This window comes from Periophthalmus magnuspinnatus, chromosome 20, assembly GCF_009829125.3.
Source record: "Periophthalmus magnuspinnatus isolate fPerMag1 chromosome 20, fPerMag1.2.pri, whole genome shotgun sequence".
Lineage (NCBI taxonomy): Eukaryota > Metazoa > Chordata > Actinopteri > Gobiiformes > Gobiidae > Periophthalmus > Periophthalmus magnuspinnatus.
The window spans coordinates 10,985,076-11,006,727 of NC_047145.1; the positions used below are offsets into that span (position 1 = coordinate 10,985,076).

A 21,652-nucleotide genomic window follows, 5' to 3' on the forward strand; every position below is an offset into this window, starting at 1 on the left:
GCCTATGACACATCTTACTGACCCCCCCCCCCCCCCCCCCCCCCACACACACACACACTCTGGCACACTGGCTGACTTACAAACTGGACTATTTCTGGTACATGGGGTCAGAATGCCTCCACTCCTCTTCACCCCTCCACTCCTCTTCACCCCTCCACTCTCCTCACCTCCCTGTCCTCTTCCTCCTCAAATAAAAACACCATTAAACATATTTTTTTACTTTATGTATTCTATCACCTTATCACTGTTGCAAAAAGACCACTTGAAGCACCAAAGCATTCCTTTAGAACTTCCTGGGTCAAATTTCCATCTATCCTCTCATGATCTGCTTCTTAAAAAAAAAAAAAAACACTGCTAGATACTTTGAAATACCTAGATGTTGACTGTTCCACCCTTGCGTTGTAATACTCACCAATTACTCTTCCGGACAGCGATAGGAGTAAAGAGAAATATGGCGTTTACAGATATATGCAGGTGTAATACTTGACTGGGGTCTCACTCTGAACTTTGGATCGGCTCTCCCCCTTGCCTTCTCCTGAGCTTAAGCCGACGATTGGGAGTTGCCACGGCAGCACATCTGTCAGCTCTTGTCACAAAGGGGTGCGGACTCGCAGTGATGTGAGGTGACAGGGTTTTATTTGAAAATCCGCTTCAAGTCGGACACTTGCGGCTACGGCTTCTCGCTCTCTGGGTTTTGGTGCAAGGGAGCATGGATATGGAGTTAATGTTCAGTACTGGAATTCCATGCAGATTCATTTTTTTGCGTTTTTAGACAGTTTTAGACAGTTAAAGCAACATAAAGTTAAAGGTGCTCTACTTGATTTTTACTGTCCTAAAAATGTGACAAAGAGTTCACCTTTTTAAAACAGATTACAGATTAAAGATTATTTTAAACTGTTTTTAGTGGTTCAAAGTTATTGGGTTATGGTTACATCCACATCAACCCCCATTTTACTGGCACTGGTACACACCCACTGTTCTGTACTTCATTCTTCAATTTTCATTTCTCTTTTAATCAGTGATATGCATTCAGCACGATCGTCAGCTCCCGTTGGGCACTGCAGTTTTCTAACGCATAAATTAGAGGATAATTTGTTTTAGAAAATGTTCAAATTATAACATAATGATCCACAGGTGTCATAGATTATAACTATATTGCAGACACAGGCACAATATGTCTATATATGTTATTTTCTCATGTTTTTCTCCAGCATATCAACAACGACCACATTCACGGGGAGAAGAAGGAGTTCGTGTGCCGCTGGGAGGAGTGTTCTCGGGAACAGAAGCCCTTTAAGGCGCAGTACATGCTGGTGGTCCATATGAGGCGCCATACAGGGGAAAAGCCACACAAATGCACAGTAAGAATCAACGCATGCTCCAAATAAATGAACACATACATTTTAGCAAAAAGGCTGCAAAATGTAGATTCATTCGTATAAAAAATAGTACCCTGAAATATTCAGTCGGTAATAGCAATGTTTATTCAATACTCTGAGGGGCTGTACCCAATTTCTTTCATGTAACACTTTTTTTTTTTGCCCCAGTATGAATATATAGTAAAAGCAGTTCTTACAGCCCTTAGTGGGTTCAGAGGCACAAGTAACATGAGGAGCGCAGACCGTGCACCATAAAATCTGATAGACAGACTTAGGTTTTTAAATGTACATAACTGTTTGGTTGATCTGACCTGTTTGTTCCTGTGCAGTTTGAGGGTTGTGCAAAGGCCTACTCACGTCTGGAGAACCTGAAGACTCACCTGAGGTCTCACACTGGAGAAAAGCCCTATGTGTGTGAGCATGAAGGCTGTAACAAGGCCTTCTCCAACGCGTCGGACCGCGCCAAGCACCAGAACAGAACACATTCCAATGAGGTAGTAATTGTATATTCAAGGCCTGTATCTGTCTAAAGGGTTTTAAGTGAAATTGGTTTATACATTTGATATTGGTTTATAAATGGCATAAGCAGTAAAAACCATAAAGGGCTTGTGTAATGTATATATATATTTTATTTTGATCAGATTTTTTATGATTATTTTGGCAATTAGCATGTCAAAATAATTGATTCCCAGAAACTAATAAAAACTGAAAATAATTACACATTTTGACCTAAGCAGTTCTGTGATGCCACTTAAACGCATTCAATTCTAACTTGTGTAATTTTTTTTCAGAAACCCTACGTCTGCAAAATCCCAGGCTGCACCAAACGCTACACTGACCCTAGCTCTCTCCGGAAGCACGTGAAGACGGTGCATGGGCCCGAAGCGCACGTCACCAAGAAGCAGCGCGGAGACTACCCCCACCCACGCCCCCCACAGCCCAGAGAACCAGGGGCCCACGGGCAGGGCCGCTCCCCAGGCTCCCTGCCTCTGGGGCCCTTCTCTGACCAAAGGGAGTACAATCATTCTACCTCAAAACAGGACGACTGCCTGCAGGTCAAATCTATCAAGACAGAGAAGCCCATGGTAAGAACTCTACAAAAGATGTTGCAAAAAATATTTAAAGGTCCTATATTATGCAAAATTGACTCTTGTGAGCTTTAAGCCATGTTAGAATGTTGTTACCTCCTCAAAAACATACCCAGTGTGGGTTTTGTTTCATTCACACATGTTTGAGTAACTCTTTATTATTAGTTTATGTACATCTCCGAAGCTCAAAATGCTCAGCTCCCCTTTCTCATGTCATTGAGCGGTAGTTTTCAAGTTAACAGCTCCTTTTACCTTTAGTTCAATAGATGGGCAATTCCAGGGCTGAAATTATCCAAATGATTTTGTTTAAGAACACAGTGGAGCACTTTCTGTATTACCACATGACAGAAAGCATCTCTGTCATCAATGCCTAAATATGCCTAAATATGCAGGGTTTGTATGTTAAACATGTGTGAATAAATAAAATACAAAATAGCGTAGATAGATAAGTTTAATGCCATACAGTGGAACAATCCAGGCTAAGCAATAACATCTCCATGGAGACAAGCAACTGGTGGACCTCTTACCAAAATCCATGCACAAAAATGCACATTTAATATGTGGATTTTGGACCTAGAATATTTAACTTATTTTACGATAATAATAATAATAAAAAATAATAATATCAGTGTTATTTTTTTATATATTTTGCCCAGTACCCATGTTCTATGTCAGCATAAAAAACAGAAAAAGTATTAAATATTGCAAATCAATTCAATAATCTGATTCCCACAACTCCCATGCTACTACTATTCTTACTACTATTTCTATGACTACTTCTACTTTTACTAATGCTAACGCTAATGCCAATCCTAATACTAATACTAATACTAATACCGATAAACTGAACTAATATTACTATTACTAATGATAATAAATTGATGACATCCACTCAAATAAACAATAAATGCAATAAATTGTCCCATTTGCTTCTTTTCAACATTTGCTTTATTGTAACATGTAAAAGCAACCTCTCTCACTATGTGGGCTACTAACAACTCTTCTAACAACTCCTTTTCCCCTCTTCCTTCTGTGCTTGGGCTTGTGTCTGCTCCTCTTTGTGGACAGTGGGTGATCAGGTGAGACAGGTGTGGGCCGATCCATCTGTGATGTATCCACTTCTCCATAGTCCCTCTGTGCTGTTTTTTACCACTCATAGCAACTGCACTCAAAAGTACATGACCACCTCACCAAGTCATTTTATGTGTTTAATTATGAAGGAACAGCAGAAATGTCTACTCTCATTGTTTGTGATCAGACCTGGTATAAAAAGTATGAGCAAATCGTAGTGATCTAATGAACCAAAAGAGTCTCAGAAAAGTTTATCCAATTTGATATTCCTCTCATTACCAAAATATGATTTGTGCTTAATTTTAATTTATGAGCTTGCACAATAATTATACTATTCACTGCCACAGAAAAAAAACAAATTTTATTTTTACAATCCATTTTTATGTTGGTGTTACAAGACTTTGTCATTTGAAAATGTTTCATTGCTCATCAAAACCATACATGTCCCCCTGCATCCCTCAGTACTACATAGGTATGTTGTACTGAGTTCTTTCGTATTTGTTGAGTACATTCAAACTGTTTATTTTTGACCAATCAACTGTTAAGCACACTGTAGCAAATACATTTCAAAACTTGTCAGGGTTCATTCTTGTCTAAGTAAAAAGAGTTTGCACACCAGGGGACCTAACTGTCTCGTTGTTTGTGCTTGTCAGACGTCTCAGCCAAGCCCTGGCGGTCAGTCTGCATGCAGCAGTGAGCAGTCCCCCGTCAGCTCCTATCCCAGCGGTGGAGTCCAGTTTGCTGTGAGTGTGGGGGGCCTGGCAGGGGAGGGGCTAGAGGAGGATGAGGAGAGAGAGGAGGAAGAGGAGGCTGAGGACGAGTGTGAGGGACAGGGAGCACCCATCATGGACTCCACCGTCTCCACGGCAACAGCCACCATGCTAACCCTGCAGGCGCGTCGCAACCTGGGCCGGCCCCTGCGCTGGATGGAGCACCTCAAGATGGAGCGACTGAAGCAGGTGAACGGAGGTCTGCCCAGGCTGTCCCCAACACCCCCACCCAGAGCCCCCGCACCGCCTGCACCCATGGGAAAGGGTAAGCACTGCACAGATGGATACATATCTCTATGGTCAATAATAAAAAAGGGTGTTTCCCAAGGTTCAATCCCTGGCCCATTACTTTACTTTGTATATTAATATTTCCCCCTTCTCTTCCTATTCTACAGCCCATTTTTAAGCGGATGACACAGTTTTATATTCACCCACAGCTCAGGAAGCTCTAAAAATGCATTTGATATTTTTCAAGAGCCACTAATAAATCTAAAACTGGACCTAAATTTGTCAAAAACTAAAATGATGCACTTTAGTAGATCTAATGTCACAGTCTCATATGATCCCATCTGTACTTTAAATGGTGACCTCATTTAACAACTCCCTCATTATAAATACCTCGGTATTTTGTTGGATGATGGGCTATCTTTTAAAACACATTGACAACCATTCACAAAAACTTAAAATTCAAATAGGTTTTCTTTACAGAAGGTTGTTTTTCATATAAAAATAGGAAAACATGAATTCAATCTACAGTCCTTTCTTCACTGGGTTATGATGGCATTATTTATGGTGACGCAGCAAACGGTACCTTAAAAAAATGTTGTTACTATTTACCACAGTGCACTTCCTTTCATTACTTTTCACAGTTACTACATTCATCTCTATGCACAGCAACATTCACTGGACCTCACTACACATCCTTAGACTTATACACACCCACAACTTCGTTTATAAAGCTATACTACCAAAACTTCCACAGAGCAGTCCTTGTGCACATACAAAAGTCTAACCATGTTTCTGGTGTGCATCCTTAGGGCCGTGTGAGTCTCGCCCGTGGCCCATGTCAGACCTGGGCAGTACGGAGCTCACGGTGCTGAGCTTGTGGAGGGATCGTCGGGACAGCAGTGGCAGTGCAGCCAGCTCGGCCTACTTGAGCAGCAGCCTCTCCCCCTGCCTCTCCAGTCGCCGCTCCAGCCAGAACTCCACCCACCAGCGCCTCCACAACCGCAGCTCCACCGACTCCTATGACCCCATCTCCACCGATGCCTCACGCCGCTCCAGCGAGGCCAGCCAGTGTGGAGGGGCGGGGGGCCTGGGCGGGTATTCTGGGGGGGTGGGCTTAACGGGCTCCAGGGGGTCTCTGAGCTTGACCCCAGCTCAGCACTACCACCTGAAGGCCAAGTATGCTGCAGCCACAGGTGGTCCTCCTCCCACTCCTCTGCCCAACATGAAGCCTCACCCAGGATCCATGGAAGACAGCACCTCCAACCACTTGCCCCCTTTGGTGCGGCCTCAGCACTGCAGCAACACCACTGCTCACATGGGTGCTCACTTGGGTGCTCACATAGGTGCTCAAGTGGGTGCTCACGTGGGATACAGGAGGAGGGTGCCTTACCCCGGGGAGGGGCCCATGAGCGGAGCCCGCAGAGCCAGTGACCCTGTGCGGACACAAGTGTGTGATTCTGGCAACACGGCCCCAATGCAGCGCTTCAATAGTCTTAACAACCTCCACCCTCTGCCCCCCCTCTCCCACCATCCAGCTCCTGAACCCCGCCTGACCCTGCACAACTACACTGGTGCAGAGGGCAGCTCACAGCAGGCCGGCAACCCCAGCATCGCGGAGCAGGCCGCTCTGGAGGCTCTGGCCATGGAGGACAGTGGGGCAGGGCTGCTGCTGGGGGATGAGTACATCCTCCCAGATGAGCTGGTCCACTACCTGCACTCACAGGCTCAGGCAGAAGGGGACTACCTGCAGCATCAGGACCAAGCACCAGTGAGTCAAAGGGACTTCTACCAGCCACAAGGTGGCACTCTGGGACAAAGTATAGCATTCCCTCAGCACCAAGGAGCAGAGAGAAGGAGTCCCAGCAAACTGCCCATCCAGTGGAATGAGGTGAGCTCTGGCAGTGCAGACATGTCTCCTCAGAGAGGATCCTACTCCCAGTGTGAGAGGTGGTCCAGTGCAGAGCACAAACCCTTTGGACGCTTCTCCAACATGGTGGTCCAACAGTGCATCCCGGAGCTCCAAAGTGCTTGCAGTGGCAGCCCAGCTGTAAAGACAGAGTCCTCTCGGCTCTCCTCTATGGAGCTGAGAGGCTCTCATAATACTCTGAACTTTAAACAGCAGTCTGCTCATGGACCTCAGAAGCAGAACTACACAGCCTCCTGTCATGTGGGAAACAATCTGGTACTAAACAGAACCATGGACAACCTGTGTGCACTGTCCCAAAGCTCAGGGCCCCCTCTTCACAGACTGCCCTTCGTCCCTCGACCCCCGGCCCACGGCAGGAACCACTCTGTGCGCAGCTACAACTCCCAGAGCTCTGAGAGGCCCGAGGGACTGCACCGTCTGCAGGGGGTCCATCCACAGAGGAGTAGGACCAGCTGCCCTGCACCTCTGGGGCCTGGGGTCAAACTGGAGGCTCCGGATGATGGATATTTGGAGCAGGGGTTTGGGCAGCTCTCCTTTGAGTGTGTGGAGAAGCCATCTCTGTGCCCTGTGCTGGAGGACCACCTCGGCTCTGCGGAGGAGGGCACAGGACAGGAGGCCTTGCTCTCCCCCGCCTCAGACCAGGTGACCAGCACAGTGGAGGCCTCAGTGGGAGTCCTGGAGGAGGCTGTGAGTCTGGACTTTGGGCTGATGCTGGAGGACTACGACCAGGGCAGCCTGGTGTCAGGGGTGCTTAGCCCCTCCATGTTTCAGGGAGTGTCCCGGACATCGTCCAGACTCACCACCCCTCACGGCTCTGCAGCCTACACCTCCGGGGCCCCTGGGGCCCCTATGGGCGCTGTGCCTCCTATGGGCCCTGGACTGAACAACATGGCCATAGGGGACATGAGCTCACTGCTCTCCAGTCTAGCAGAAGAGAGCAGGTTCCTGGCCATCCTGCAGTAGCCTCAGTCCTACACATGTTCTGACAGAGAAGGACAAGCTCTGGTGTATGTGAAGATATGGACTTTTACCAAATGTTTATGAATTTATACAAATGTAAAAACAGGCCATTGCCAAACCATATATTTTGTAAATTGTCATCCCACAGATCTGGGATGTAACAAAGTGTACAGAGAAATGTTATATTCCTTTTATGGAATGAAGGCAGATTTGCAGAAGCCTTTGTTTGTATGACAGTATGTGCTGAGCCTAAGCTCTCTAACAGTATTGTGTATCCTCACTATTCCTGTTCACACTTGTGACCTGCATGTACTACAGAGACACACCTGACAGCACATACACAGCTTTATCCTGGACTTCTGTTTGTGTTTTGTGCTTCTGACGTTTGGTGTTTATCACTAACTTTCCATCCTGTGTACGAGGCCCCGCCTTCTAAAGTCCGCAAGGCTTCTTTTAGTTTGGTCTGTGTCCTATTGGTCAGGTACTCTGGTCAGGTACTCCTGGTCAGGTACTCCTGGTCAGGTGCTTATGGTCAGGTACTCCTAGTCAAGTACTCCTGGTCAGGTATCCCTGGTCAAGCACTCCTAGTCCAGTACTCATGGTGTGGAACTCTGGTCTGGTACTTCTGGTCAGGGTCTCCTGGTCAGGTATTCCTAGTCCAGTACTCCTGAGCCAGTGCTCCTGGTCAGGTAGTCTGGTCCAGTACTCTGGTGTACAGTGTACATTCATAGAGTTATATTCTCTGTTCTTTTTGACAGTAGATGGACATTTCCTCAGATGAGGCTTGAAGTCATTGGTGCTTTGGTGCAGATTTAAATAGTACTTAATGTTTGTCTTGTGACCCACAGGTCCACAGCACATGTACTGTCCCAGTGATCATGTTTTTGTTTTTTTATATATAAAAAAAACAACCAAAAAAAAATTTGTATAGTTTTCTCTAAAGCTCTTAAATACTTGTACTGCCAGTACTGCAGTGACGGTGGACAGTGTTATTAATCTGCAGGTGCAGACTACAGTATTCAGTAGTTTACCTTCAGCATTTAAGTCTATGAGGTACTATGGTTTTTGTTTTTCTTCTTTTGGTACTTGAGATTGTGCATTGTTTGGTGAATTGTTTCCTTTAGACAAAGGGAATTCCATTGAGACGTGTGCCTTATGTATCTGCCTGTCCGTAACTCAGTATCACTGCCAACCCACCATTGTGAATTCTGAAATGTACAGAGTCCCATAGGCCTAAAACATGTTGTGACATTTCTATGAGAGAAGTGTGCTCCGCCGAGATTTGCAAAAAGCATTGTATTGTATTTTGTTTTGTACTTTGTGTTCACATGTATTGTGCTCTTTTCTACGTACTGTGTACATACATTATTGTGTAGATTTAGCAGCAGAAGAAGAGGATCATGGGGCCAAGAAGCTGTCTGAAAAAACACCACCAGAGAGCCACTTTTATAACAACAAATGTTTGTATGGTTTTAATAAAAATATACTGGATTTTATGTGTCTCCATCTTCTTTTGACAGACAGTGTTTTTATTATTATTATTATTATTATTATTATTATTATTATTATTATTATTACTATTAAAATTAAATATAGCAAAATTTAATTATAATTACTGTTTAGGTAATTTTATTTCATTAGGGTAAAATTCTTTACCCTAAGTCTTTTCTATCATTTCTTCTTTTCTTTGGGGTAAAATTTTCATTATTAGCTTATTTTTTTATAAGGGGACCTTGCAACATACCCTGTGGAAACGAGGCTTATAGCCTTTTACTCATATGCACTGCCTTGAAGGGCAGATCAGTTTGTTTAGAGAGAGAAAAAAAAATGCACTGAAAACACTACAGGTACGCACACCACTATGGACAATATATATCGCGAACCCAAGCTTGCGAACAGGCCGAGTATCTACTAGTGTGAACTTGTGCTTCTGGTGCCCTCTACTGGTCATCGCATCGCATTACGACCACTTTGCTTTTGATGGGTATTCTGAATGACTTATATTTTCCATTCATAGCAGGCCACATTTCTTTAAGGTCATGATGCCTGCCTTGAAATCTGACCTTACTTATCTTTCTATTAGACCTGGTTCATTCTGGTGCGGTGCAAGTGCAGATAGACCTTGCGTCATTTCTTTATGCGCCAAAGGAAAGCGGGAATATTACCTGAGCAAGTCTATTCAGGAGCACAAAATGGTGTAATCTTGTGGGTTGGTTAAGTCTTTTGGAGAGGGAGAATAAGGAAGGGAATGTTCCAACTGAGGACAGATGGAAAAAGTGTATCGCTGGATTGGCCCAAGTCTGATACCAGCTTTTTAGAACTAGAATAAACTTGTTTTAAATGGCAGGACTTGCACCACGTTTCCATAATACAAGATAGAAATGAGTCCCTGAACATTTGTGAATCATTAAACTTAAGACTTTGAATTTTGGAGTGAATCTAATTATATACAAGTAGGTCAAAGCCAACTCTAAATAGCAAAATGTCAAATCCATGATTTTATTAAAGCTGCATTATGCAAATTTTCTGGTAGGTGGGTTCTATTACCTTTCTAGAAACTTCCACAGTATAGCATTAATTAAAATAAGGTAGATACACTTACAGACACCCAACAGGACTTACCTCTCCACAGAGTTGACCAATAAAAGCCCAGTGGCACCATCTGCTTGTCTCCAGGTGCTAAAGAAGTTTAATGCCATACTGTTTAACATTCCAGGAAGAGAAATAACATCACCATGGAGACAAGCCCATGGTGGATCCTCCCCAGAAAAGTTACATTTACCTTCTACTTATATCCAAACAAGACAAAAAAAAGAAAAGAAAAATTCAAATTTGTTTTACAATTGGAAACATTTTATTACAAAAATCCTTAACTGAAGGTGCCCCTTTCAGTGACGTTTCCACAACTATTCTTTATTGAAATCACAAGATCGTTTTTACCACATTATGGAAAAACAGAAATCATACATAAATGACGGAACATTTTGGACTATATACAATTACGATGGGAACAGGGTGGTCACAGGTTCTGTTTTCCGGCTCATCGGGAGGCACTTGGATTCGGCGAGCCTTGACACGGGCGTATAAACTTAAAACTATTTCCGATCTGGGTGTACTTTGTATTCCTTCGTTTTTTTGTACTTACATGAGGGACATGGATGCATTTTTACATAGCATTTACAGTGACCCGAAACACAGCAAAAAGAAAGCATGCAGGGCCCCACACTGCGACATGGTTAAAAAAAAACAACAAAAAAACAACTAAATCCAACCGCGTCAGATTGTTAAAGCGAGACACTATTTACACATTTTTATGCAAGTTAAACGCTTAAGTGATTAACTGCATTGCTGCGTATGAGGTGATGTGATGACTGCATGTTGGCTACCGTTAGAATGGTGGTATTTACAATAAAATCAGTTCAAATAAGAGGGAAATGGGGTCAGATCTTTTCCTGTATAAACGGATGTTGCAGTGCCTGGTTGATGCTGATTCTCTTGGCTGGGTCCAACATGAGCGTCCCATCCAGTAAGTCCTTAAGCTGCATCACCTTCTTCCTTTGGTCCTCGGGCAGGCGCTGGCCCCCCACCATGTCAGACAGCAGGTCTTTGGTGGGGTTTATGGTGCTCATGACAGTTACCTTTTCCTGAAAGACAAGCATAAAAGGCGATGTGTGAGAATAAGCTATATTCAAAATGTATGAATTACCACAGTTACTAAAGGCTTTCAGTAGGTTACAGATACATGTATATCACTATGTCCTATTCAACATGAGTTCATATATTTGCAGCAGTAGTGTGGTTTTTCCCATTACCACAGATGTAGAGAGACACGATAATAAGTAAAGAGATGACTGCTCTGTTGAAATTTGTCCACAATAACTTGGAAGTTCTAATAATTCCTTGGATTTATAGAGCACCTTTCAAGATAGTCCAAGTGATTTATAGTTGTATTGTATTCACTCTACTCCAGACACTTTGTGATGATAAGCTTAGCTACTTCTATTGCCACAGCTCCCCTGGGGCTGATTGGCAGCCAAGTTTTTGGCTTGTGCTAACAGCCTCTTTAACTACCACTGATCGCTACAGCCCAAAGAGTTGATGATGTAAATATCCCTGTAAGAGTCGAGACTTTCACTGTGTGACTGTGCAGCACTAGTTGCTTTTGTTCAGTCACCTTTTTTCCAAAATAGACCACTCAACCCGTTTGCAGTTACGCTGCAACTCTTATTGTTTTTCAACAATTGATTAAAAATAAACTGACATTTTTAAAATAGTTTCTGTGTAATCAGATGTGGATACACCACATGCCTTTAGTTTCTTGGGTCACTGGATCAAGGCCTGACTGGGACTTTGATACGAAGACTGTATATATCTGTATATAGTTTAAATTATTTCCAGTTCCAGGCTCTCAAACTGCTAAAGGTTGAGGTTAGCTAGGTGTTGGGAATAAAAATAACCAAACACAACAACCTTGTGATGTCAATTACCACACGATTTGGCAAACAAACCATGTCGTATTATCTAAAAAATACACACAAAAATAAAAACAGTTTGCAATAGTTGTATAAAGACAAATGTTTACCCTTTCTGTCACTTTGTCCACTTCAATGTAGAGGAAGTTGAGGTTTGAATCGAAGTGCTGGTCTTTGAAGAGGCCTTTGCGGATCATCTGAAACACAAGCACACAGTTACATCACCTCGGTACTTCTCTGTACTGTCTCTGTTCAGAGGCTCTGAGCTCTGAGCACAGACGGAGCAGCAGGACCACAGAGCCAGTCTGATCTAACCCAAGCCAGGCTCACCTTGTTGGGCATCTTGCCCTTGAGGTCCATGGCCAGTTTGAGCATGTGGTTATTGGAAGATCCGGGCAGCAGGATCTTGCCGGTGTAGAGCTCGTACAGGGTGCAGCCCACGGACCACATGTCGATGCCGTAGTCGTAAGGCTTCCCTATGACTGCAGCAGAGGGCGGGTCAGTATCTCAGAGTAACAATAAAATGAAAGAGACATATCACACATAAGCAGACGTACTAATTTCTGGCGCGCGATAGAACCTGCTGACCAGGTACGGCGTGATGTCATTGTCAGCTACATGAGATGCAGAGCCAAAGTCACACAGCTTTAGGATGGTCTTGGATTCATTCACCTGATAAAGGAACACATACTTATAGACAAGTAATATTGCTACACAAAATATTCAACAGTGTACACTAGTGACAGTAGTTAACAGTGCATGTTGAAATAGCAGTACAGTTATTAGCAACAAATGTATAGCTAGTTGTAAAGTTAGTATCACTAGAGTGATACATTCTCGCATTTAATCCAACCGCTAACTAGAAAATGTACTATTTTTGCTCACTGTTTAGAGCCAATAAACTAATAAAAACATGGCCGATTTCTCATTAAACTTGCATCTTACCAGAATATTATCAGGTTTGATGTCAGCGTGGAGGATGTTGCAGCGCTTAAGCAGTTTGAGAGCAAGGAAGAGCTGCTGGCTGTAGGAGCGCACGGCCTTGATGTGCAGCCCCACGTCTTTACCGTACTTCTTCAGCACCTCGCGCAGGTTCATACTGAGAAAGAGAAGGACAACAACAGTCAGGGCAGAGGAGAGAGAGGGGGTGAACTGTAGTTGATTTAAGACATGCTAATTCCAGGTGCCAATTTTCGTCGACAGGCCTCTGGAATTGGCAAAAGTGCTTAGTTAGTCTTAATAAAGCATGAAGGAAAGCTTAATTGATAATGAACAAATACTTTATTAAGAGTTATTCAGGCTTAGTAACTACTTAATTGAAGTTAGCACCTGTGCATTTATTTGCTCTGGCCTTTTGTTCAGGCTCACCTGGCTGTCAGGTCTTCTGTCAGGCCATACTATCAGACAGCAGTAATGTAAACATAGGCATATGTAAGGCATAGGTATTACAAAGTGTTACCAACTATCTTTATGATCTGGCCATGTATTTGACCCAGTGCACTGACAGGACAAGAAAAAGCACTAGTAAATTGCATACTCGTATGTAAAAAAGCAGGACAAATTCCCAATGAATGTCTTCCTTTCAGATGTGGTCCACATAAATCCTGATAATACCAATAATATAATAAATAGACGAATAAAAATCGACCAAGAGAATGCACAGAGCAGGAGAGAGGGGTCATGTACAGTGCAGAGTGTGTGAGTGTGAGACCTGAGAGGCTCAAACACCAGGCACAGGTGCTGTTTGTGGTAGAAGTGTCTGAAGAGACGCAGACAGTGGAACTTATCATCAGGGTCGGCATCGTTCAGTTTCTTCAGGAACTCCAGCTCCTTCAGACCCGTCTTCTGCCTGTGGAGTAAAAATATTATAAATACACAAAATATAACTACAATTATTAATTCCACTTAGAAAGGGGAATTCTGAAATGACAGTAGTAGCTTTCTATTTTTAAATACATAATGGATTTCTTAATTGGTGTTTAATAAAATATTTTAGAGCTGCATGTGAGATTTAGTGAAGCAAGTGTCAGTGAAAGTGTTGCTCACATGAGCTCGTTGTTCCTGATGATCTTGACTGCCACCTCCTGTCCAGCCCGTGCAGTGTCTCTGGCCCTCACAACGTTACTGAACACTCCCTGGCCCGTGTAGCCGTACACGTCATAGCGCTTGTCCAGGCTCTCCCCGATGTTCACTCCTGAAAGATGATATATTCAGTGTTAAGAATCAAAGGGGATGGATTTTTTTTTTAAACTATCAAATGAAACTCGCAACATCATAGACACTGTCAAAATATGATAAAAATATTTAAATATAAAAACTATATCTAAACATAGGATGCAAGTTTCAAACACCACAAGACTTCAAGAATAGAAGCTCACCAGTGCATGAAACAAAAATACATGCGTGGCTGACTGTTGCTGCGGTTTATACAGGGGGCGACAGTGGCTCAGTGGTTAGAGTGTTGGTCCCCCAACCCCAAGGTCGGAGGATCGAGTCCCGCTCGGACCAAGTTCTGTCGTTGTGTCCTTAGGCAAGACAAGTGAAAGTGGTGTGTGCGTGAATGATAGGTGGTCGGAGGGGCCGATGGCGCAGATTGGCAGCCTCGCTTCCGTCAGTCTGTGGCTACAATAGTAGCTTACCATCACCAAGTGTGGAAATGAATGAATAATGACTATAGTGCATTACAAGTGTAAGCCATTATTATTATACAAAGGTGTTTGAAGTAAAGCACTATTGAACAGTGGAGTCTCATACTGTAGTAGCCTTCTGCATCAGTCCAGTTGTCCCTGAGGTTGGGGTTCTCCTTGAAGTCCTTCCCCACGCCGGCTCTCATCCTGGCGCTCTGCACAGAATTATCACATTGTGGTTTGGGTGGCAAAAACATATTCTTTCTATAAGCATGTTTAATAAAACACTCAAATTTAAAAGACACTGTACCTGATTTTACAGTCTTTAAAATGTGAAAAACAGAACGAGTTAATTTGAAAATATTTGCAGTGCTCTCAACTTATTCCTCATTAACACATCCCTAACATCGTAATTATTCATCTCAATGAGTTTATATGTGCTTTCTCATCTTTCAAAGGCTATGACAGAATTTTGCTGTCATGATAATGCTAACAACAAGTTGTTTTTACAATATATCTGAGGTAGCTGGCTGTAAAATTTGTATTGCCCAGTACAGAATGACACATTACTTGAGCTACTACTGCTGATACTTCACTACAACTTCTAACTTCATCTGCTGACTGTCAGAAGGAACTGTGTTTTATTGGAACACATAAGGACTGAATGAACATCTCCAAATTTATACTCACATCAAAGTCTGCTGCAAACATGTCGTCTGACTCTGTGAACATGTCTGGGGCTGAGGGCTTCTTTGGGTTCTGTCCTGTAACACAAGCAGACACAAGGTTAAACAGGTGAGACTGTGGGCTGTTATGGTTCTCATGTTGGAGGGACATACTCTGCACAGATCAACATGTGTATGCCCCACGAGCCACAAGCAGCCGGGCTTTGGGTACAAGCCAGCAGCTGAATGGACACATGAGAGAGAACAGTGTTAACCAAGCACCACCTTACACACTACTGTTAAGTCACATCTAATGTCTGTGGTTGCAATATTAATTGCAATAAAATAATCACCTTTACAAAATTGGAACAGCTGCAATCACTACAATTTACAAATCTTAGAAACTCTACAAAGAGCTTCGGAAAAGCACATGTATGTGTAACTTTTTTTTTTTTTTTTTTTAAGCTAAACCTGGTATGTGGTTAGAATATAACTAACTAAAATAACTGACTATTTTAGAAGCAAAATGTCCTGGTCTCAATAATAGTAATTATAAAATATAGAATATAAAAAGTTGATTTAACATTTTTATTTATATTTGACTTTCAATTAAATTTTTTGACATCTAATAAAAACATTTTCATTGCAAAAAGTATATTTCTGTTGTTACAACTAAACAAAATGACAATAACAATAGTCCCCATTCCTAACTTCATCCCTCCCCTCCCTCACCCCTCCTATCATCTGACACAAAGCGATAGAGAGAGCCCAAGTCTTTGGCTGCAGTGGTCCGTCTCTCTGGAACTCACTCCCACTGGCCATTAGGAATTACTTCTGGGTAAAGAAATGCCAGCCCTGCGTAGCACTCCAATGTGTGTCAGAGCTGCGGATACATTTTATAATTGTTCTCTTTGATTAAACCAGTACAGTTACTACATTTAGATCCCAGCTTTTCAGTCTGCCTCATCTCGCGTGCATGCTACAGGTGCCGTACCTTCCTTCTCCTGGGTGATGAGGTTGAGCTTGGCCTTGACGCTAGCCTCAAAAGTGTTGATGTTCTCTCTCTCGTATTCCTTCACATCAGCAGCTGCTCGCTCCAGGATGTCATCAGGGGAGGGTGAGCGGCTGCGGCTGCTACTCTGAGGGCTGGTAGGCTCCGATGCCATGTTGGAGTCCTCATTCTGAATCTTGTATTTCTAATTAGATATGGAGACATTAATTTATACATTTGTGCTGCTGTAATACATCAATTATATTACCTATAAAAATATTGTGACCTACATAAATACAGCAGAAAAAATGTATAACTTAAGTAAACAAACCTGAACGATGGCCATCCTCTGCTGTCTGCGCTGTTCAATCAGGGCCTCTTCATCAATCTCCTCTCCTTCAAAGTCCTCCAGCCTTGTATAAAACAGTTCACTTAAATATCATAGTCTTCAGTCCTGTTCAGAGCACACAGGTTACATTTACTCACACATCATCCTCTGAGGACTCCTGCTCCACCTTCATCCCCTCTGACAGGCTGCCCTTGAACTTGTCTTCATCCCGGCTACGTCTCCTCCTCCTCTCCCTGTCACGGTCTCTGTCCCGATCTCGAGACATGGATCTTCTGTACTGTCGGGGTCTGCCGTACCGGTCCCTCTCATCGGACCTGTGAAGGATTTAACAAGATACTGTGTCACATTACAAACTGCTGTAGTGCTCTATACAACAAAAGGTTCTTCAGGTAAACAGTGTTGACACTAGCACTTATTCAAGTGTTCACCTGTGCCTGAGGGGAGACCTGCTCCTCCTACGGGGAGAGGACCGTGAGCGTCGTCGTGGAGACGGGGACCTCCTCCTCAAAGGAGAGCGGCTTGGCCTGCGCCGCACTGCTACCCTGGGACTGGCCTCTCTGGAACGGTCTCTGCCAGAGCCCACTTCTGCACGAGTGCGCTTTCTGAAACACCAGGGCACAGGACACATAATATACTTGAAAATTTGTAATAAACTCCATCACAAACAACAAAAGCAGAGAATGAATCAGCTTTGTTTAGCAAATGGTTCACTTCATGATATTTCATGAAACAAATGGTTTCTCCCACAAAGTGGGTTCCTGGGGTTCATTTGAAACAATATTCCTTGTAATAGTGCTCACAAAATAGAACAAAGTGTTCAATAAAAAGGACAAAACATAACTGAATGGTGTTTTTAGTTGCCAGCATTTGTCAAAAAATAATACATTATGTTGAAATAAGTCCTACATTATTAAAATTAAGTAGATTAACTAGAAACATTTTCATCCTCAGGTTAATATAAGGTTAATAGAAAAACATTTTTGGATTGTTTTAGAACAAAACTACATTATTGATGAAAGAAAGCAGTGTTGTCATCATCAGTAATAGTATACCTCTATTGACATAAAGCAAATGTTTGTTTTAAATAGTAAATAGTGAGAGGAGCGGACTGACCTGGCAGGAGACTCCTGTCTGTCCTCTCTCCTCCTCGTTTCAGGGGAGCGGCTGCGTCCTCGCCGGGGAGGTGACCTTGTCCTGGAGGGAGAGCTCTGTTTGGATGTGCGGTCAGAGGCACTAGCGGTGGGAGGCTGGTCCCTGTGTCGGGGTGAAGTGCTGCGCCTCCTGCCGGGACTATGGGCACGTCTGTGGGGGGAGCGGTTCTCTTTCCCAGAGGAAGCATCCTTTGAGGGGGACTTGGTTGGTCTTTTTTCCCGGTCTGCCTCAGAGCGACCAGACCGCTCTCTCCCTGTTGACCTAGACCTCCGGGCTTTGTCGTCCCGCGTGGGAGAGGAGCGTTTGTCAGTGCGGCCGGTCTTGGGCTCAGCTCTGGATGGTGATATCCGGCTGCGCTCCTTGGACCTGTCAGTGCTGTCTGAGAGCTTTCTCTCTCGTGACCTGCTTCTGTCCCTGCCCCTGTCTTTAGCCCCTGTTTCCTTGGTGCTTTTGGAGGCCTTGTCTCTGGTCTCCTTTGACGGTTTATCTGCAGATTTACTGCGACTGCGACGCTTGGAGCTGGACTTTGCGGCCTCAGGTGAGTCCCGTTTGGATTTGACACTTTTGCCGGCTCTGGGTGAGACGGCTTTCCCTGAGCTGCTCCTCTGCCTCTGCCTCTGCTCTCCATTCCTCAGCCGCGCCTCCGGGTCCTCCTCAGAGCCGGAGTTATAGCCCTGAAGGATAAGACCCATCCCCGACTGCACCTTCCCCTCCATCAGCTGACTGTCCAGCTCGGCTTTGATCATGGCCCTCTGCTTCTCCAGATCCTCCAGTAGTGCCCGGTCATCCAGGCTGGGATTTCCCGAGGAGGGGGAAGACTCAGTCTTCCTATGGGCTGCAGACGGAGAACCCTCTTTGCGTTTGTGTTTCCTGTGCTTGTGGCGGTGTTTACGTTTACGCTCTTTATCTTCATCAGAAGCGTGTTTGTGCTTTTTGTGCTTGCTTCGGTGCTTGTGTTTCTTCTTTTTGTGTTTCCCGCTGCTGCTGTGGTGTTTACTGTCCACCTCAGTCTTCTCACCATTGGTTTCTGCCTCCTCCTGGAACAGATAAATGCATCACATCAAATTTGACTTGTATAAAAACTTCATTTTAATCATGAAACAATGTTATATTCATTATGAATAATACAATGTTAAATAATGATACAGTATAATTAAACACAATACATACCTCATCCTCCTCTTCTTCAGATACACCACCACTGTCCTCATTTCCACTTTGGTCATGGATTTTTAAATCTTCCTTCCTGTGAAATTTACAATCGAGATCAACTTTTAAATTACATTAACAAAATACATACTTATATAAATTATAAACTATCTAACTACATTGGCCTTTACCTTTCGGCCTAAACGAATGAGAACAAACACTGCTCTTGAAACCAATAGCAACAGGCAAACATGAGCTGTCATTTGCTCACAGCACAAACACACATGTACACAATGATGAACCCGCGGGCAGCTTATGTTCAATCATGAAACTCTTGAGAACCGCTAAAACAGGTTATGGTACGGCCGCCATCACACACCTGACAGGTCTCATGTAAACACAGTGTGATGTGAGCCAACTTAGCGCAGCACTTGATAGCACAGTTTAAGATTAATAATGAAATAAAGCTGTACGGCTGCAAGGCAATGCTTTGCAATCACTTCGTGTTCTGTTGGTTGCTAACTTTAGTGGAGGAGTCCTTCTAAATAGAACCGCCAATACACAAAACTCATTAGCCCCTGAGTGCTAAAAGCGGAGGGCAAACTTAAAGCTAGGTTACCCTATTAGCCACAGGTTACTAAAGCTGTATTAATGTACTCAGAATCTACCAGTGATTTAACAGGAACTATCTGGCATGTGCCTTCACAGGTGACAATACATAAACTCAATTATGATCGACAGCATCACGCTCAGTAGTTATGTTATCATCGCTAAAGTATTAGCTCGATGGCTACGAGCTAACAGCTTTAATGAACCCATGGTAAGAAGTGGCTAACCCCGGCATCAACGTGAGACGCCTCCTGCTCTCCCTGAGCCTGCAGGCTCAGATTTCACATACCCGTACATCGAGACCAAGGACCGAGCTTAGCGCGGGTGCTGACCATGTCACAAGTGTAATAAAGTAACTTACACGTGCTCGTTGCCATTCTTCATCCTTCTGTTCGTGATCTCCATCTGTACGTCGGCCATTTTCCTCAGCTGAGTGGGCTTCTTCTCCGACTGCTTTACAAAGACACTATAGTGACGCGCCCTCTGCTGTCCTGGAGGAAACATAACATGACCGCTCATTTTGTCCCATGCACTATAAGTCCATGAGAGTGCGCTATTGCACCGTCCAAAATATGAGACGGTCTGTAAAAGGCTTATGTAAACTAGAATATGCGCGCTCATAAGGCAACAGCCCCACTACATTAACAGGCCTGGTCTTCACATGTAATGTCATGGAGAATTGATATAGCATTAATATTTCATATTAACTTTGACCAGGTACTGGTTTAACAAAGAAATGTTGTTGTTACAATGTATTTAGTTGTTACAAATCACACAATGCAATTATATATCATGTGCAATATATTGAATATCACATGTATCGCCACATTATCATATCGTGAGCCATGTATCAAGTATTCATCAAGAAGGTGAATTTTTGCACTATAAAGACACATACATTTGAGTAAGAGAAGAATTGGGGTCCAACTGCCCTTCCAATTTTTGTCTTATAATGAAGGTTATATATAATAACTTTTAGATAATACATTTTAGCAAAAATGTTTTGATGATGACCAGGTAGACTACAGCCATGGGAAGATAGTGAACTGCTGTCCATGAGAAGTGCTGTTAAATTGTATAAACTCATTAAACATCTGGAGTATGAATTTATCTTCTCAGATGAAGCCTTCCCCAAACACCAGATCACACTGGATACAGTTTAACTCAATATAAATGTGATGTGCCATTGAATGTGTCCATGTGGACTCTTGTGTGTTTACTCTTCTACAGGACCTTGTCCCCGTGGTCTTGTGTCCCAAAATCTCTGAGAGTTAAGAAAGTCAAACGTCTAACATTTCTCCAGTGTTCACCATTACTGATTCCCAAAACATATCTCCTGGCCGCTTAGGGAAGAAACTATAAGGGAGCTCTTTCTTTACAATTTCAAAGCCTCCTTCACAGGGTCAAAGCCCACCAGAACAACAGAGTGCAGTCTGCCCATGAACAGAATGGTTTTATAAGGTGCATTTTTGTTCATGGTCATCAAGTTTCCAAAGATAGGAAGAGCCAAAGGTCCTGGAGGTAACTTGCCTAACACATAAAATATCCATAAGAGAACTAGCACTAGCCCTGAAGATCACTGTTGTGTACAGATCAATGACTTCTTTAAAAATCTATGCTTCACCTGCATCCCTGTAGAAAATTATTAGGCCTACAAAATTTGCATGAACAAAATTGCCAGTCAGAAGCAGGAGTGCCAGTAGGTAGTGGCTCTACGTTTTAAGTCACAAGAGGAAAAGTGGCAATGTGAATAATTTCACTTCTAAAAGGGCCTTTGTATAGCTTCTTTGTTGTTGTTGTTGTTGTTGTTGTACACTGATGCTGTGAGGATGCAATGATGACAGGCCTATGGGACATTTGCACATTGAATTAAAGTAAAAATCCTTAGCAGCCACTTTAAAATGGGACTTGCAGGCAGTCTACACATTATTGCTATTTTTTTAGATTTTGATTTCATTTAAGAGATGTGGGGTCTTCTTGTTTTGTATATACAATACAATCAGAACCATAAACCATGTCCACGAGGGATAACAGCTGCTACTAAGGGCCAGTTAAACTATGGCAGTATGTTAACTCAGTGTCACCCCAAAAACCTGCCTCCATGTTTTGTTTGCATGTAGAGCCAAGGACAAAATTACGACCCACAATGTAGTGTCTCCCCAAGCACACAATGCTTTTATGTGGAGAACCGCCCATCCTCGTCAGGGCAGATGTT

General features: G+C 43.3%; 2 protein-coding genes across 3 annotated transcripts in view; one reads left to right on the forward strand and one right to left on the reverse strand.

The window, feature by feature from the left end:
* Positions 1–7,439, forward strand: part of gli3 (GLI family zinc finger 3) — a 132,347-nt gene extending 124,908 nt beyond the window's left edge. Inside the window, exons 11-15 of the mRNA XM_033985981.2 lie at positions 1,212–1,361; positions 1,709–1,873; positions 2,171–2,464; positions 4,192–4,573; positions 5,346–7,439. Coding sequence (XP_033841872.1) covers positions 1,212–1,361; positions 1,709–1,873; positions 2,171–2,464; positions 4,192–4,573; positions 5,346–7,426 — 3,072 coding nt within the window. The 3' untranslated portion in view covers positions 7,427–7,439. The remainder of the gene's footprint in view (positions 1–1,211; positions 1,362–1,708; positions 1,874–2,170; positions 2,465–4,191; positions 4,574–5,345) is intronic.
* Positions 7,440–10,254: 2,815 nt separating this feature from the next.
* prpf4bb (pre-mRNA processing factor 4Bb) lies at positions 10,255–19,900 on the reverse strand. Of its 2 annotated transcripts, none has more exons than XM_033985558.2 (16): positions 19,799–19,900; positions 18,850–18,925; positions 17,641–18,716; positions 16,956–17,129; positions 16,665–16,841; positions 16,510–16,591; positions 16,182–16,383; positions 15,213–15,286; positions 14,650–14,737; positions 13,942–14,089; positions 13,607–13,744; positions 12,841–12,994; positions 12,453–12,567; positions 12,226–12,377; positions 12,006–12,092; positions 10,255–11,067 (listed from the first exon to the last, which is right to left on the reverse strand). In XM_033985558.2, exons 1-16 carry the CDS (start codon positions 19,855–19,857, stop codon positions 10,864–10,866), a joined length of 3,006 nt encoding a protein of 1,001 aa, XP_033841449.1. In that variant the 5' UTR covers positions 19,858–19,900; the 3' UTR covers positions 10,255–10,863. The 2 variants fall into 2 exon arrangements, with proteins under 2 accessions (XP_033841449.1, XP_055086298.1); XM_055230323.1 differs by having other exon boundaries at positions 17,641–18,713; positions 19,799–19,892.
* Positions 19,901–21,652: the final 1,752 nt, after the last annotated feature.

Coding starts and splice junctions, on each gene's coding strand:
- prpf4bb (XM_033985558.2), bottom strand. CDS start 19,857: ATGGCCGACGTACAGATGGAGATCACGAACAGAAGGATGAAGAATGGC. Junction 14,738..15,212: donor TGTTTGCAGCAGACTTTGAT/GTGAGTATAAAT, acceptor AATTCTGTGCAG/AGCGCCAGGATGAGAGCCGG. Junction 12,093..12,225: donor AGGGCAAGATGCCCAACAAG/GTGAGCCTGGCT, acceptor CTTGTGTTTCAG/ATGATCCGCAAAGGCCTCTT.